Source organism: Cheilinus undulatus, linkage group 9, assembly GCF_018320785.1.
Source record: "Cheilinus undulatus linkage group 9, ASM1832078v1, whole genome shotgun sequence".
NCBI lineage: Eukaryota > Metazoa > Chordata > Actinopteri > Labriformes > Labridae > Cheilinus > Cheilinus undulatus.
In genome coordinates, this window is record NC_054873.1 from 3,875,142 (window position 1) to 3,893,937 (window position 18,796).

Sequence of the window (18,796 nt, forward strand, 5' to 3'; positions counted from 1 at the left end):
GAGAAGGTGGATGTTTTTGATCAGGAAGTCAAAGTGAAAGTTAGTCAGAGTGTTGGCAGAGCTGCAGGAGAGGAGACGTCTCTCTGTTTCTCTCTGAAGACTAATTCAACTGAAGACAAACACTGGTGAGTACACTGACTAACACACAATAACACTCTATTTTAATAAATCAGACAGAGAAATATTGTTCCTGTCAAAGAAGTTCCTTTTTTACTTTCAACATGAACGCAGGCGTTCATCCTGACAGGAAGTAAAGTATCCTAAACTCCAAAAGAAAATACTACAAAGTAAAAGCATGACAAAGAAATGTTTGTGGAGAAAATCTTTGATCCTAATATTTAACTTTAACTGTACAGACACCAACACAGAGAAAGCAACTAAACATGAGTGTAAATGCTGTCACATGAATGAGGGATCATTGGACATCAGTGAGTCATTTTGTACATGCACTCCTACATATTTCTTTATCTATAACAGTGTTAAATCAGTGTATTTGACAGGATAAGATCTTTGAATCCATCTCTGTGCTCTAAGGCCATATTTCCCAGCCTGGATGGGTGGGGGTCTTTCTGCTCTGAGGTTGCTCAAATTTTGGAAAAGTCTTTTGGTGTTTGTGGCTGTTTTGTTTGGCTTTAAATGATGAAAACATTTCAAATTGATTCATATTTTTGACAACAATACGTCACTCTTTTCTAATGGGTCGTGGGGGGCCACAGCTCTTCTCAAATATGTGAAGGGGGGCTTAATGGAAACAAGGGTAGGAACCACTTCTCTAAGTCCTGGTTTCAGACTCCACTGGTGTATCAGTGCAGCACTCATTGAAATAACCAACCTAACAATAAACATCAAACACATCTCTGACTTCATTTAATTCAACAATCAATACACAGGGAAGGATTGATTCAATATTTCAATAAGGAGTTAAGACTTGTATTTGAACAAAAGAACATTTCTACTTCTAAAACAAGCAGTTTAACATAAGATTGATCATTAATTTTTATCAATATTCCTCAGGTTGTAGAGATGTCTGCTGCCAGCTGTCTGCTGACTGAAGATCAGTTCCTGTGCTCCATCTGTCTGGATGTCTTCACTGATCCTGTCACCTTACCATGTGGACACAACTTCTGTCAAAACTGCATCACTGAACACTGGGATAGTAATGTCTCCTGGCAGTGTCCCAACTGTAAAGAGATTTTCAGAAAAAGACCACAGCTGAAGATCAACACTGTCCTCAAGGAGATGTCTGCTCAGTTCAGACAGTCAGCTCAGAAGAAATCCAGCAGCAGCAGCTCAGAGAGACAAGTTTCCAAACCAGGAGAAGTTCCCTGTGACGTCTGCACTGGAACCAAAATGAAGGCCCTGAAGTCCTGCCTGGTGTGTCTGACTTCTTACTGTGAGACTCACCTGGAGCCTCATCTGACCAAGTCAGGTCTGAAGAGACATCAGCTGATGGACCCTGTGGAGAACCTGGAAGACAGGATGTGTGATAAACACGACAAACTGCTGGAGCTGTTCTGTAAGAACGACCAGAGGTGTGTCTGTGTGCTGTGCTCAGTTACAGACCACAAGACTCATGATGTTGTTCCTCTGAAAGAAGGATATGAAGGAAAGAAGGCCGAGCTGGGGAAGACAGAGGCTGAAATTCAGCAGATGATCCAGAAGAGACGAGTGAAGATTGAAGAGCTCAAACACTCAGTGGAGCTCAGTGATGAGAACGCAGACAGAGAGATAGCAGAAGGTGTTGGAGTCTTCAGCGCTCTGAAAGAATCTGTAGAGAGACGCCAGGCTGAGCTCATCAACAGCATCAAAGAGAAGCAGAGAGAGACGGAGAAACAGGCTGAAGGCTTCATCAGAGAGCTGGAACAGGAAATCTCTGAGCTGGAGAAGAGACGTGCTGAGGTGGAGCAGCTCTCACGCTCTGAAGACCACCTCCAACTCCTCCAGAAGTTCACGTCTCTGAACGCTGCTCCACCCACCAAGGACTGGACTGAAGTCAGAGTCCATCCACCTTCATATGAGGGGACTGTGGTGAGAGCTGTGAAGCAGCTGGAGGAGACCATCAGTGAACAGATGAAGAAGCTGATTGAGGCCGAGCTGAAGAGAGTCCAGCAGTATGAGGTGGATGTGACTCTAGATCCTGATACAGCAAATCCCTGGCTGATCCTGTCTGATGATGGGAAACAAGTTTATGATAGTAAAGTAAAGAAGAATCTCCCAGACAATCCAGAGAGATTTGATCATTGTGTGATTGTCTTATCAAAGCAGAGTTTCTCTTCAGGCAGATTTTACTACGAGGTTCAGGTTGAAGGGAAGACTGACTGGGATTTAGGAGTGGCCAGAGAGTCGATCAACAGGAAGGGACAAACCGTTCTGTCTCCTCAGAACGGTTTCTGGACCATAGTTTTGAGGAATGAAAATGAGTACAAAGCTTGTGCTGACCCATCAGTCCATCTCTCTCTTCAGTCTGGTCCTGAGAAGGTGGGGGTGTTTGTGGATTATGAGGAGGGTCTGGTCTCCTTTTATGATGTTGATGCTGCAGCTCTGATCTACTCCTTTACTGGCTGCTCCTTCACTGAGAAAATCTACCCATTCTTCAGTCCCTTTTTGAACAATGATGGTAAAAACTCTGCTCCTCTGATCATCTCTCCTGTCAGTCACACTGAGTAGACAAACAAACATTTTGATATTTGGCTTCAGATCAGTTTGAGTTTTTTCTTAATTTTATTTTTAATGTCACATAATTTCTCTCAACTAAGCTGAACCAGTTTCCCTGCATTCATCAATATAATCCATTCTGATAACTGTTTTAGTGCCTTTCTGTCTGTTAAATCCTCCAAAAACCATGTACTCAGAAACAAACAGCATGAACACAGATCTGAAATGTCTGTCTGCTGAATGTCAAACATTTTGATTCTTTGATGGATGTAAATATGTCAGGTGTTTCATACTGGCACCAATAACTGAAGATCAGTCTGTAAATGAGACAACCTGACTGCTATGTTTGACATTTGAAATAAAGGAGATAATCAACTTTTTGCTGTCTAATGACCATGATTTGAAATCTTGACTTTCATCTTTTTACAAATATCATTTGTCTTTAACATTGGATGTCTTACATAAACAGATCATTCATGCTGCTGTCCAATAACATGGTTTTAAAGATATTGTTGTCCAGTTTTCCTTTCTAAAACATCTAAAAATTCACAGATTTTAGATCATTTAGCTTGGTTTTCTTTCATCCTTATTTTTTGTTTCTCCATATAGAAAATAAGAGAACATCAAGTCCAAGGCTCTGAGCAGAACTTGAAGGTGAACTTTTCAGGGGGCATGATGTTACCTCGTAGATGTAGCAGTTCCTGTTTAAAATCAGGGCTCCAGACTGCCACTCTCTCTCTCTCTCTCTCTCTCTCTCTCATCATGCATTCAATTAACGATTCAGAATTCAGCACCCACACATCTTTGTTTCAGCATTTTTTTTTTTTTTTTACATTTTTCTGATTAGATGCTAGTTGAATAGAAACGTTATTTTTCATCCCATTTTACCAAATTTCCACCTATTTTTTTGGCAATATAACACCATTTCAGCCACTTTTTAATACCCTTCTTCCTTTTAATATGCCTGTTTTGCCACTTTAACCCATTTTTGTCATTTCTCTTTTATATTTTTTGCCACTTTTATTTAGTTTTTGGCACTTCAAACCCATATCTGCTACTTTTAAAATACTCAATTTCACCACCTTTTCAGTGCTTTTTTGCCATTATTAACCCATTTTAGCTATTTTTAACATATTTCAATTCTTCTTTTATCAAAAGGATTTACACAGGGCTTAAAGTATTCTGGCATTTTGTCGGATTTCTGGCGCGCAGCCTTTGGCTGTGGAAAAAAAATGTCTTATACTTAAAAAAAAAAGTCTCGGTATCATCACCATCACTCTTGAGTTTATGAGTTCGTCTGCCAATGATATGAGATGAACACAACTCTCCTGCTCTCAAACTCGCATTGTTAGCCAATCAGAAGTAGAATAGGGCAGGTCTTTGAAAAATTTGTGTCAACTGACTCCTATGCTGCATCGATGCACGAGTAAGAGACGCACTGTGCGAAATACGGGGGGGTCTAGGGGGGTCTGAGACCCCTTAACTGACACAAGAGACCCCTTGAAACCCTCAACTGCAAAATTTTGGAGGGTCTCTTGAGAAGTATTTATAACTTCATTTTTTCACTTGCTATTGTCACTACAAATGCCATTTGAAAGTACGTTATGTTTGTTTTAATTGAGTTCACTGTAAAGAATTTATTCACATATAAGAATACAGAAGAATAATGTCTCTGATAAAGCTTCCAAACTTGGGGGGGCGCTGTTTCAAATGCTCCGCAACAATGACCTCGTGTAACCCTGCCGTACAGCTTGTGTATTTCTTACCGCTTTGGTTAGTCTCCTGAAATTGTGGACTCAGTGTGCTTAAATTCGGCGAAACATGTCAAAGAGAAAGCAAAGTTCTTTGCTTGAAAACTTTGGATTCACATCTAAAAGAATAAACCGAAACAGTAATGAAGCAGAGACATCCTGAGCTAATTCTGGTGAGGCAGCTGCTAGCACATCTACCGGTGAGTTGAGGTCTCCATAAAATCTGTTAAACCCAGACTTAATTAACTGATTGTGACAGACCTGCTGTGCTTCATACTGAAATATATATTTCGCCATACGTCGGTTGGCTGGGTTCATATGTGCACGTATGCGTGTGTATGTGTGAGCGTGCGCCCGCACAAGAGGGACACGTGAGTGTCCTATTTGGCCACAGAGCAGAGTTGCTCTGTGGTCCTGCAGCTGTGTGCAGCTTTGTTGATGATGATGCTAGACTGGGTGATGTGTGTTTAATGTGCGTGTATGCATTACTTGTGGTCCTGTATACTGCATGTTGTGTAAGACTTCAGCCTGATACTGGAGCACTAGTTAGGGTGGACCCCTCGACTGTGGCCGGGGATGCCCTCCTAGTTGATAAAGGAAAAAAAAATGGCGCTGGGATAGAAGAGATAGGAAAAGACGGTAAGCCTTTTGGTAGCTGGTGTAAGAAGTTAAGAAAAGCAGGTGCTTGCTTCTGCACTTTGTGCTCAAGAAAGCTGGTATATTCAACTAGGGGGAAAAAAGTGCTACCATGTTGTGAGTCAGACCTCGCTCATAGAGTCTTTGTGATTGTAGGTCATCTTGTAACCTGTCAAGGACAAAGCTTAGCAGCAAAACTTGATATCAAAAGTAATCCTAAATGCTACATCAGGGCTGTAAAGTGTGACATATATGTTGCAAATGCTATAAGAAAATTGGAGAGGCATCTGGCTGCAGCCCTCGGGCAAACCTCTACGCTGGGGCATTCGGTTGGAGACCTCTCCACTGGGGCGAAACCTCTCTGCTGGGGCGTGACGTATATTACCCGCGACGAAATTTCAGCTCTATCCGCTTGATGACAGGCTGACCCTAAATCTAACCAGTCGGGTTTTAATGCCTAAACCTAACAAGTCGGGTTTTAATGCCTAAATCTAACCAGTCGGATTTTAATGCCTAAATCTAACTAGTCAGATTTTAATGCCTACACCTAACCAGTCGGATTTAAATAGTTCTGATGTTATGATTACACTGTTAGAGAGAAAAGAGGGATTTATTCATTTACATTAGCTCTATAAACATCAGACCCCAGTGTGATAGTACGATATGGACCAAACTCTAACAGTGTTTAATGAATGTCTAATAATGTTAGGAATATTTTCCTATTACTCTGAGTATCAGTAAATATATAAGGGGTGTCCAAACTATGGCCCGTAGGCCAACTGTGGCCATTGGTCCTTTTGAATTGGCCTGCAAGAAATCCATTATAAAGGCCCACATAAGAACATAAAACTTTATTATGTTTCTTAGTTTGACGAGAGTGAACAATATTGGGGTTTATACAATATGGCGATATTTAAATATTAAATTTAGCTAATATCAATACCAATATCAAAATAGACAGAAGACTTCAGTTCATTGAAACACAGTTTAAGGATGAACACAGACACTTCACCCACAAACACACACCCCCACACACACACAGACACATCTCACACACACTGTTTCGGCTTTATGCCATAATTATGACTCATTAAGTGAATATTTTTTCCATAATTTAAAAGTTTCTACGTGAAATCTAAGCTAGATTTGTACTTATTAGCATTTAGGTATACTGACACAAGTAAATATATGCATGATTTACTTTTAGTTTTGATATTTAAGTGCAGTTCATATCAGAAACTTGCTGTACTCAAGCACTGTTTATTTAGGTGACTGTCACTTTTACTACAAGTAATATTTCAACATGATATCCTTACTTTTACTAAAGCATGACTTTGGGCACTTTACAACAGCTACAATTGCTTTATGGTAGAATAACGTTAACATTACCCATTTATTAGGAAAACTGGGTTTACCTCGGCTGATGTTGTTTTACAAATCATGTAGGTTCACAATCATGCGTTTTAACAAATGAAGACGTTAACGTTTCAGTTATGATGAATACAGCTAAATGAAAGATGCTAAGGCTAAGAGTTTTACTAAGTGACATTGGTATTAGCTTAAGGTATGATTCTACCAAAAAATACAGCATAGCTTAACATTGCCATTCATTCATTCATTACCTGAAACGAAACGGGAACCACAAATCCAGGTTCCAGTGCTTGGATTCCAGTTGTTTCTGCGAATTGCAGCGATCCATCTGTCTCTCTTTTCCTTGGCTCTCGGTAGCCTGTAAAAAGGTAGCTCCGACTGCTTATTGAACCTGTTGGTACAGTTAGTCACACAACAGCTCTTCCCCATTGTAGTTTTTAAATTCTGGCGGCATTCAACGCTGTCTGTTGTCCTTTCTTTTTGCCACTCAGTAGGCATAACTGCAGTGACTTCCGCTTCCGGTGACGTTACGCACATACTCTCTAGAAACACATTCTTCATATTCACAACTGTATTGAAGTTTCTCATCAAAAAACGAAATCTTCCAATTTTTATGTGACATTTGCACACATCATAACATGCAGAATGCAGTCATATAATTTACTGAGGTTACCTGAACGAATCATATTTTCTGTAATCAGCCTGTTCACTAATTAACTTCCAATTGACCTATGGCTAAGCCACGCCCCCTCCACTCGCTCAAACGATGAACATTCACTTACAGACGCTATGGCAGTTGTCACAGTAGGAGACATTTTACAGGAGGCCATTGATGATTTTTGGAGACAGAAAGATCACATATCATCTAGAAGTCACCAAAAGGGTCTAACCTATGCACTGGAAGGATCTATTAATCATTTTATTGTCGAGAAGGTCGATAAAAAGCTTCAGTTACGAGCCCAAACTTACAGGTCCCACTGCAAACGTGATAAACCGCATCTCATTGTCATCACAATCTCAGACCACAAGACAGAGGATCAGCATCAAAGTGCCACTGAAGTTCAGGTTTTTTAGCTCAGAATATGAGAAAAAAATAACAGCCTTTTTACCATCTTTACCAAGAGTGTCTCTCCGTTAGTTTGGTGCTACAGTATTTACATTAAATCATTCAGCGTAACGTTTGTCAACCTTTATTATCTCGGCTAATACAGATAAGTTCATGAAGCTAAGCTCCAGAAGTTAACGTTAGTTTAACTAGAACCCTTTGGACAACAGCTAACAATGATGTACGATCACCGAAGAACAAAAACTAGAACAAAAAATGCCAACGAACTCCCAACAAACAATGTGACACAACGAACAATGCAGCTAGGAGCTAACGTTAGGCTAACGTTAGGCTAACTTTAGCTAACGTTAGCTAAGGTTAGAGATGTTAAAGATAACTTTATATTTCTTTCCAGCAAAGTGACAGTATGCTGCCTCAGATACGATGTTGGCTTACCTTAGAGCAGATGTAGACATCCGTGTTAATTTCATTCATGCTGAGTTGACGTTGTGGTCTACTGCACAATTATATCCAAAGAAGACACTTTCTCGGTTTAGATGTGTCAGGTTTGCAGGGAAAAACTCAAAAGGGGGACCCAAATGCAGGAATGAAAACTCAAGGATTTAATTAAACAAACAAAAGAACTTACTAGAAACTAAATCACTGGAAACCAAAAGTCCATGAAACAAAGCAAATCCAAAAGAAGCACGAGGAATACTCACAGGGAGTAGCACGAGGAGTAACAGGCACGGGGAAGACATCAAATGAACCGACACAGACACAGAGAGACACAGAGCGTATATACACAGGGAGGGATTAACAATGGAGGACAGGTGTGGACAGTCAGACACAGGTGAAACTGGTGAAGGTAATCAACGAGGGGGGAAACTAAAGCAGGAAGCAAAACTGGAATCACACACAAGGGAAGGCAACTACAAAGTAAAACAGGAAACATGGAACATAACACAAGAAGCACACGAGGACTGAATGACAAAACTAAACACTAGAAGCCGAACAAGGAAACACAGGAGGATACAAAGAACCAAACACAAGGAGGGAAACTCAAACACAGGGAGGAAAACTGAACATGAAACACAGAGAGTTAATCTTAAACATGGAATAACTAAACAAGAAGCACAGGGAATAAACTACACAAGAAACACAGGGACTAAAACTAAACATGAGACACAGGAGTTAACTAAACATGAAACACGAGGAGTAAAACTAGACACTAAACAAGGCATGAACTAGACAGAAAACACAGGGAATAAACTAAACATGGAAAACAGGAAATTACTTAATACAATATAAAACTAGAAACATGGAAATCAGCATAAAATACACAGAAACACAAGGACTAAAGAAAACATCAAGGAAAACTGAACTAAACACTAGAAACATGAAATACACTGAATAAACACAGGAAACACACTAGAAAACGAATAAACATAACTCAGAACCTGGATCATGACAAGATGTGGCTTAGGAAAGGCTAAAAAATACACTCCGTCACCCAGACTCTCAGGATATCTTGTGTTGGAGTCGCGTGTACCCCATGAACACCGTTTAGCCATTTTAAAACTTAAAATCTCAAAAAATCCTCATAAAACTGGACAAAAACTGACTTTCTCCCATTCATTTCAATGGATGTCCAGGCAGCCGATGTCCAAGTGTATGGAACGGCTATACGAATTGTGATTGGCTCATCGCGTTTAAGACTTCATCTTAACTCTTTCCCCGCCATTGACGAGATTTTCCGTCAATTCGTGTTTTCACCGTCATAGTCTGGGGGGCGCTGTTGCGTATGTTGTGAATTACCACACACTCCCGGGTACACAAAACAAACGAAGAAGAAGCAGCTCATCTGGGAAACCTGGGAAACTGAGTTGCAACAAAGTTGCACAAACTGTATACTGTATGTATCTCATGGCAACTCGTATACAGTATCAGCGCGCTTTGGAAGATGCCGGCTCCCCGGAAAACATTCACGGTTACAGACGCCTAAAAGGACAGCGATGGAGAAAGTGGAGGTGAGGGAGAAAAAAAAGTTACACACAGTGGCGGACACAGAGAGACTCCAGGTAAAACAGATGTCGGAGACAATTTTCGCGGCCGTTCCAGGGGAAGACAGACGACCAGACGTGGGACAAGACAAAGGGCACCTAGTCGTTTTCTGGAAGACAGTGGGAGTTCGGACTGGGACACTCTGGACACGGAGTGGAGGGATTCAAGACATAGATTTCGTTCTCAGCTCCCAAATACCAGAGGTGCAAGGGGTAAGACATTTATTTATGTGGCTTTTGTACAAATAAATAAATAAATATGTGCATACATAGATAGATACATGCATAGATAAATAAATAAGTACATTCACCCATCTACAAACACATACACATATAAATATAGAAGTGCATAGATAGATGCATGCATAGATAGATAAATATATTCATACACACATACGCATATAGATAAATATATAAATATATACATAAACAGATAGATGATAAATAAATATATGTTCATATGTTTATTTAAAGATCAAACACAGCAAGGAGGAAGACAACATGGTCAAACACGAAGGCATGGTGCAGCCAGTCAACAAGCGAGGGCCCCTGACCACCATCCAGCTGCAGTTCCCGGACCTGGTAATGAGTGGCTTGAAGAGTTGTTTATTTATGATGAACTTGTGGAGAACATAGTCGACCAGACTAACCTGTAAGCAGATCAGTGTATTCAGGCTGAAACTGATGCCTCACCACATGCTCATATTCATGCATGGAAACCAGTAACAGTGACAGAAATGAAAACCTTCCTGAGGCTGTTTTTTCTCACTGGTATCATTTGTAAGCCTGACCTTGAAATGTACTGGTCAACAGATGAAAGGCTGTGTTGTCCCCTTACATTCAGGTAAATGCTACACAGTGTACCATTCAAAGGCACATTATAATGCCTGAACAAACAACCTAATCACAACCAATCACAGTAAATCAATCCTAATCACAACCAATCACAAATCAATCCTAATCACAACCAATCACAGTAAATCAATCCTAATCACAACCAATCACAGTAAATCAATCCTAATCACAACCAATCACAAATCAATCCTAATCACAACCAATCACAGTAAATCAATCCTAATCACAACCAATCACAGTAAATCAATCCTAATCACAACCAATCACAGTAAATCAATCCTAATCACAACCAATCACAAATCAATCCCAATCAGTCATTCATAGTGTTGACATTATAGCCAAAAATATATTTTGTGCATTTGTTTTTGTTGAAAATGAGCAATATGAAAGGGTTTATAGAAAGGCTAAATTGATATATGGATAAATAATTATTGATTTTTGAAAATCTGTAAAGTTGATAAGAAATCTAGTGCTTTCTGAGATGTTTTGTGTAGAGTTTGATGTAAAGTTTTGGTGATCCCTAACACTGTGGTTAATGTTCAAACTGATAATTATTATCATTATTATGTGTATTTTTATTCTATTTTGTTATTTTGAATACAGTGTTACTATTTGTAAATGAAAAAGAGTCAAAAATGTAATTATCAAATCAGTTTTATCTTCATAAAGAATGTCTTTGATAAAAAAGCTTTTTTCTCCGTTTTTTGTTCAGAATGTTGTTTTTTTATGAAAATTACCCATATTCAAATGTTGATTACTCAAGAACGAATGAAGATAGAACAAAATAGTTTTTTTTTTTGTTTAAAAGCGGAAGTTCTATTCTTTCATTTGGTGTATTCAGTGTTCACATACCTCTAACACAACATTTTCAATAGACGTTCAAAGATTAGTGGATATGATCAAAACGGCTGGCGCTGGCTGGCAACTTTTTATTAAGTATAATCCAAACGATTGTGGTACCAAAAAATTCACCCCCCATACAGTGGGAGCACAGTAAGACACTAGCTAATGAGACACGTTTGGTGTTTTGAACCAGGCTGTGAGCCATTTCTATCGTTAAAACTGGCTATTTAACATGTGTCTAGACGGGACTTCCAGTGTTCCTGCAGCCAGCCTCAAGTGGGGGAGGTTGGCCCTCTCCCACTTAGAGGAAAGTTTTGCCCTCCTCTACTGATCCTCTCGACAACCAGCTGATACGCTGGATAGCTCAGTTGGTTATCCTACTGACTACAGTCTAGAGGATCGCTGGTTCAAATCCCAGTCAGGTCCGAAACTTTGGATAAAAGTGTCTGTAACATCAGGAGTGCTGCATCCATTCCCTGAGAGGGGCGGAGTCAGACAGGTAATTACCATTTAAAGCCACAGACACAGAAACGGCTCGTTCTGAAAAGGGCTGAAACAGAAGAGTTTTTAGACACACAAAAATCCAATACTAGAGTGTTTTTCAGCATCCAACTCCACATGTGTGTTTTGGGGACCTCTGAGACCAATATAAACTTGTCTTAAAAGGGTCAAACATGTCTCCTTTAAGAAAAACATACATAAAACATGAAAAGGAGGATTTTTTGTAAACCATGATAAAAAAAATGACACATTAATGTTTGCATAACATGCATAAAATCTCTGGCGCTGCAAAAAATGATTTATTAAACTGGTATTTTGTCGCATTTCAAATTAAAAGAAATATTGCAACTTCTGTGATTTGAAAATTGCAGCAGGCCATATTGTGATTTAATCTAATTTGCAGTTAATTTCACAGCCCTACAAGAAATCAGTCTGAGATGATTTGAACTTTGCGACATGGTGTATTATCCTACTAAAGCAAGTGCTTCTCATTTTAAGCACTAGCTCCATGGACCAAAGTCACTTAATTTGGAAGCTACATTTCTGCAGATTTATGCAATCATGCACAGTTCAGTCAGTGCAATATTTAAGCGAGTGATCCCTGGAACCTACACCCAAGTCTGGGTAGTGTAAAATTGCCCGATCTGATTGGTTAAGACTTCATACAGTGGTAGATTTATGTCTGGAGTTGTATTCAAAAATCATTATAAAACAACTAAAATGATAAGTGAAGTGTAGCCTGATGCTCACTCAGCCCCAACATCTATCCGTAAAAAACTAAAACACTAAAACTAATAAAAACTAAACTAAAACAAAGCATTTTTGCAAAATAAAAACCAAACTAAACTAACAAACCAGAAGTCAAAACTAATATACTGTAGCTTAAACTAAACTGAAATTGAACACAGAAAGTGAAAACGAAATAAAATTAGAAACTAATGAAAAGTCCAAAACTATTATAACCTTGCATATCACAGAGCAGCCACATATCAGACGACGTCAGTCGGCTGCAAACAGTCCTCCTGATCCCGTGGTGGGCTGGCACTGACCCCTGCAAATGACAGGAGCAGACGCTGGGTTTCCTGCTCCTCTGAGCGTCACAAAAACCCCGTCGTTCAGCTGCTCTGGGACCCTCGTTAACTCAGAGGGTCACTCAAGTTCACCCCAACATGTTCGTTCATGGAGAACAGAGAGCTGGAGGGACAGAGGGACAGTGTAAACCAGACATGACTGCAGGGGAGGAGGGACACTTGGTCCAAAGACTGACAAAATATTAGCCTGTTCCCTTTAGCGAGACAAAAGTCCTGAGCAGCTCCAGATTGATCATGTCTATTTATGAGTTGGTAGTTTTCCCAAAAACATTCAGGGATAAAAATCACCATTAGCAGCTGAGATTGTAGGTTTTTGTTTCAGTAATTCTATTTATATCTGCAGTCTCTCTAGGTTTACTTCTGTCTAACTGCACTCCAAGTTTCACATTTCATCTCTAACCTGATGAGGTGTGTTAAGCTGCTAATGACTTGAACACGTTTCCTTGTGAAGGTGTTCACAATAAAAGCGTTTCAGGAAAATAACAGCCGCGGACTTTTATTTTGAAGAGCTTGACGGAAGTATTGTGTTTAGCATTGAGTTAGCTTAGCTTTGGCTGCCGTACGGGAGAATGTGGCTAGTTAACAGCAGCTTTTCTGACCTCATTTAGTATCGCAGCCTGGATCTTTGTTTAGCGAGTTTTCAGACCCCTCTGGCAACTCTTTTTCAAAAAAGCGACTAGTGACAAATCTAGCGACTTTCTCTGATGTTACTGGAGACTTATGGAGACTCCATTAAGCATGTATCGCTGTTGCTCCTCTCTGTGGGACCCTCCCCGTCCCAAAGCACTCACAGGCAGCACAGTCCTCGCAGCGATCTGTCTCGGCTGCAGTCGGAGCAGGAGATGCTCACGCCCCCATGTCAGACTGCAAATTAACCGCTCTGTGAAGGTGCCTAACAGTTTTTTCTATTGTCTCTTTTTGGTTGATTTAAAGTTGTTAATGAAGACTTTACACAAAAAATATGTATAAATGTTATGGTTAAAAATGTTAATGTTTCACTGGAATTTGATGTAGGCTTATAAGTGGACCAAAAGGCTTAAAACTAAACAAAAAGTAAGAAAGCTAAACTTCTAAGAAAAACAGAATAATCAGTAGAATAATAAACTAAAAATAAAAATTAAAGTTACTCTGCCAGAGTATCTCTGAAGTCATTTTTGCCAGTCCCAAGCCCAGATAAAGGAGGGGGGATGGAATTGTGATGTTATAAAAACAAGAATCGACAGGAGCAAGTTCATTTGTAGTTTTGAACATCTTAAAGATTTTTTTACTCACTTTTTGTCTCTCTCATGGCATTTTCCCTCTCTCCTACAGCATCCATTACAACTAAATGCATACCCATGATTATGCAAATTAGGTGATGATGTCATTGAGCGACTTCTGGCGACTTTTAGGACAGCCAATAGCTACTTTCCTTACTGAGGAGTTGGCAACACTGGTTGTTGTTCAAATCATCAAATCTATGGAAATCCGCTCGCCATACATGTCTCATTGTAGGCCTACCTGTCTGAGCCAACGCCATGACTGCTTCGTTCTTCCTCCATTCATAGAAATACGGAAATAAACCCACTTCTTGTTTGACTATGGCGGGGAGGGGAAATGACGTATCTAGATATCCAAAACAGAGCAGTCATTGATGACGTCATTAATGACGTCTGAGATATCTTTAATTCACATTCTGCCTAGGTGAAATTGAATTACAGATATCTGTAATGGGCTCTATGCATGAACTGCTTCCACATTTGGCACTAGAAAGCTCCCACACTTCCAGTCGGGAGAAGAGAATGGTGTTTGATGGCAAATTCATTGCGGTTTACTCGCTGTTTGCATGAGTTGCCTGAGCTGACTGTCAGTGACGAGTTACATTTAGCTGAAGATGTACATTGCAGCACGCAGCAACGATGTCCAGAAGTGCTTTTTAACCTGTTTTTGAAACATCATTTTAGCATGTTTGAGCGATGATGGTAGAGTAAACACAAACAATCGAAACAACAAAACAACAAAACGGACAAATTAAGGCAGTATAGGACGGTTTAGATTCCGTTTTGGCTTAACACGTATCGTTGGGCGGAAGTTGTGAAGCAGCCTTATTTTCCACCAGAAATACGCCACCCCTGGCGTGCACTGAGCCCATTGTCATTTGAGATGTGTGACGAGTTGAGTGACGTTTTCGGTGACATCATCAGAGAAAGCATTTCTCTGGGGTGATGTCCCTCCATGGTGCTGGTTTGGGGGAATCCCCTTTCTCTGGGGTGATGTCCCTCCATGGTGCTGGTTTGGGGGAATCCCCTTTTGTTGGATTCAAAGCCACATAATTAAAACACAAGAACTGCATTTATCCCCAAAGGGAAATTCAATCTTCTGGGAGTCTCATCTGTTTACTTTAGAAGTTTAGAAGTAATTTTATTACTTATTTTATTATTTTATTAATTTCAGTAAGTGACTTTGAATCCAAGCCACTTTAGTAAGTGACAATTTTTACATTGGAAACAAAAATTTCATGAAAACAAAATGTCCACAGGAAATTTCAAAATGAGTCAAAACAACGAAACAATCACGCCTACAAGGCAGGAAATGCAAAGGATGATAATACAGCTGTTAAAGCAGCAGGAAGAGCTGGTAGGTCAACTAACTGAAAAGGAAATTAGAGTCCAGGAGATTTCCAACGTACACGAGGAGCTTCAAGCAGACCATGAGAAAGTAACGCAGGAGAATGAGGCCCTCAGAGCTGAGCTCATAGAGAGCCGAGCTGAAACTGAGAGGGTTCATAACCAAGCTCAGATCCTCAACAACCATGCAGAGGAGGGCTTTAAAACAGTTAAGGTAAATGAAGGCTGGAGGCATATATCTAGGCACACTGAGGATAATCACAAAGCTGAGGTCGATAATCTGAACGACAAGCTTGAAAAAGCCCTGAAGCAGCTGGCACAGTCAGAAAAATCCCTGAAAAACCAGGAGAAATATTGGGAAACGAAGTAACATACCTGGGAACGGAGGGTGGAGAAATTAGAGGAAGAATGTAGAAAACTAAAGCAGGAGAAAAGTCAAACCAATCTAAAGACTGAATCAGGACTCATGACCAAAACAGCCCAAGGCGATGAAAGGCAGAATTCTCTGGAGAAAGCTGCCCTAGGGTCAAAGATCAAACAATCAAAGAAGGATTTGAAAAAATCAAGACAACCAGCTGATTTCAAAAGACAGATTGATGCTTTAAAGGGCAAAATTGAGACATTAGAAAAGGAAAAAGCATCTGTCAGTCACCAGCTCAGATCTACTCAGTGTGAGAATAAAGAAATGGTGAAAGATGTGAAAAATGCCAGAAGTAAATGTATTTCTCTGGAGGACAAAATTAAAAAAATCTCTTCAGACTATGAGCACCTGAAAGAAAACTATGACGCCCAAACAGAGGAACTAGAAAAAGTCGAAAAAAGACTACAGGCAAACTCAAACCAAGTGTTTTTCCTGAAGCAAAAAATCACCAATCTGACAATTCACAAAGAAAACATGAAAAAGAACCAAGAAAAGGACAAGGAAGAAATCAACAGGCTGAAGACCAAACTGAACAATGTCGAAACAGAAATAGTGGCAATCAGCTGCTATATGACCGATCCCACACAGTTCAGAAGAGCATTCATTAAACTTTGCTGTACTTATATAAAGGACTACGAAGCACCAAAGCCAAGCCAAGTTACGACCCCCACAGTCAAGAACGACAGCCTCATTGTCCATGACAGGCTGCGATTAGCTAAACTAGACAGAAAGAGCACAGTCCAAAGACTGGAACTGGAGAGAGAGCGGGAAGAGGTGTGGCAGCTACCTGAAAAGCTCCCTGTCCAGAAAAAACTGCAGTTAGCTGAAAACGGCGTCAACAGCAAAGGTGCAAACATTCAAAGACTGGAACAAGGCCGAATACAACAGCAAAGAGTACCTCAGTCAACCCAAATTCACAGGCCAGTGGAAAAACAGCCAAGCCAGGATATGACCTCCACAGTCCAACCCGGCAGCCTCTTTGACAGGGTGACACTAGCTGAACTAGACATATTAAGGAACGCCCAAAAACAGAGAGAACTCCAACTGCAAGTATCTCAGTCAACCCAGCAGTCCAACCTGCAACACCAGCTGCCAAAATGCCAGGAGGTGTGCACCAAAAAATACACTGCCGGGCCAAAAAAGTCACCACTTGGAATTAAGTGGGAGCTTGTTACACCTGGTCAGGTCTAGGTTCTGCAACATTATGTGCCCAAAGAATGAGGTCAGCTGACTACCTGAATATACTGAGGTTATTCCATCAATGGATGTTTTCTTCCCTAATGGCACGGGCATATTCCACGATGACAATGCCAGGATTCATCAGGCTCAAATTGTGAAAGAGTGGTTCAGGGAGCATGAGACATGATTTTCAAACATGGATCGGCCACCACAGAGTCCAGACCTTAACCCCACTGAGAATCTTTGGGATGTGCTGGAGAAGGCTTTGCGCAGTGGTCAGACTCATCAATACAAGATCTTGGTGAAAAATTAATGCAGCACTGGATGGAAATAAATCTTGTGACATTGCAGAAGCTTATCGAAACAATGCCACAGCGAATGCGTGCTGTAGTCAAAGCTAAAGGCGGTCCAACGAAATATTAGTGTGTGACCTTTTTTTGGTGGCGACAAACAGACGTTAAAGCTTCTCCTCTTTCACTGCTGCTGCTCCCTCACCTCTCACTCAACAGTAAGCTGTACTGTTCAAATTTTCATAAAAATACAATTAAAATGGCAAATATTGATTAAAAAGATGATGAAACAGGATTTTGGAAGTAGCAGAAATGGATAAGAAGGGGCAAAAAATTTGCCAAAAGTGGCAAAAAATAGGTTAAAGTACCAAAAAAATGGCATAAATGTGATAAAAGGGGACAAAAAATGGACTTACAATATTTAAAGTAGCAGAAATGGGTGGAAAATTAGGTAAAATGGTAATTAAAAGCATGGTAAAGTTGATTAAACTGGCTAAAATTGGTTTACTGAGGCAGAAAAACAGGCAGAGAGTGGCAGAAATGGGTGGACTGGTAAAAATAGACATAACAAATAGTGAAATGTGGATAAAATATGCTTCAGAATTAGAAAGAGGGAATTATAGTGGCAATAATGGGTCAAAAGAGGCAACAAAAGTGTCTAGAAATGGGTTAGAAGTGACAAAAACAGGCAGAAAAAAAGTGGTGGAAAGGGTTTAAAATTAGTTTAAAGAGGCAAAGATGTTTAAATTGTTCAAAGTAACTGGGGGAAAAGTGATGAAAACGGGTTTAAAAAACTGATGAAAAGTAGAAAATTATAGTGCCAAAATTTGGTGGGAAAAGTGGTTAAAAAGTGGCACAAGTTAATACTTTCAATATTGGAACCCAATAAGAGTTTGTCCCACTTTTCAGCTCCACAATGAGGAAAGTGTTATTCAGGACGCTAGCATCAGTGTTACTGATAAAACACACATGCATTGATACCATCAATAAATCACAGCTGGGGCCCATTCTCTTGGTTTGTCAGGGGCCCAGCCACATCTGTGGGCAGGCCTCTGTACATTTAGTGACTAAAATGGGCAAAAAAGCAGTCAAGAGAAGAAAAAATAGGGCAAAAAAATAGGACACCAGTAGTATTTAATGGCCAAAGGTGGCTTGAATTGGCAAAAAAAATTTAAAAAAAGGTTTAAAAAAGGGGGCAAAAATGGGATAGAAATGGCTAAAAGAAGTTGCAAAAAATGGCAAAAAATAAAAGATGAAACAAATGGTATTTAATGGCATAAGATAACTTAAATGAGCAAAAAAGTGGTGAACAATTGTGAAAAGGGGCAAAAATAGTTCAGAAAAGGCAAAAACGTGACAAAAAAATGGGGAGAAAGATGATTAGATTGGGCAATAGGCAGTGAAGAGTAGCAAAATAGGGCAAAAAGTAAGAAAACCAGTTGTATCTAATGTCAAAAATTAGCTAACGGGGGAAAAAAAACGCTGAAAA

The 18,796-nt window shown here is 39.9% G+C and overlaps 1 protein-coding gene across 2 annotated transcripts in view; it reads left to right on the top strand.

The window, feature by feature from the left end:
• The first annotated feature begins 33 nt into the window (after positions 1-33).
• The window catches only part of LOC121514688 (E3 ubiquitin-protein ligase TRIM21-like), a 33,269-nt gene continuing 14,506 nt past the window's right edge, over positions 34-18,796 (top strand). The window contains exons 1-3 of one of the 2 annotated variants that reach the window (XM_041794918.1): positions 34-125; positions 1,015-2,617; positions 3,265-3,309. In XM_041794918.1, the coding sequence (XP_041650852.1) occupies positions 1,024-2,617; positions 3,265-3,296 (1,626 nt within the window). In that variant the 5' untranslated portion in view covers positions 34-125; positions 1,015-1,023 and the 3' untranslated portion in view covers positions 3,297-3,309. Of the gene's footprint in view, positions 126-1,014; positions 3,033-3,264; positions 3,310-18,796 lie in introns of those variants that run through there. The other variant, XM_041794917.1, reaches the window with a different exon arrangement.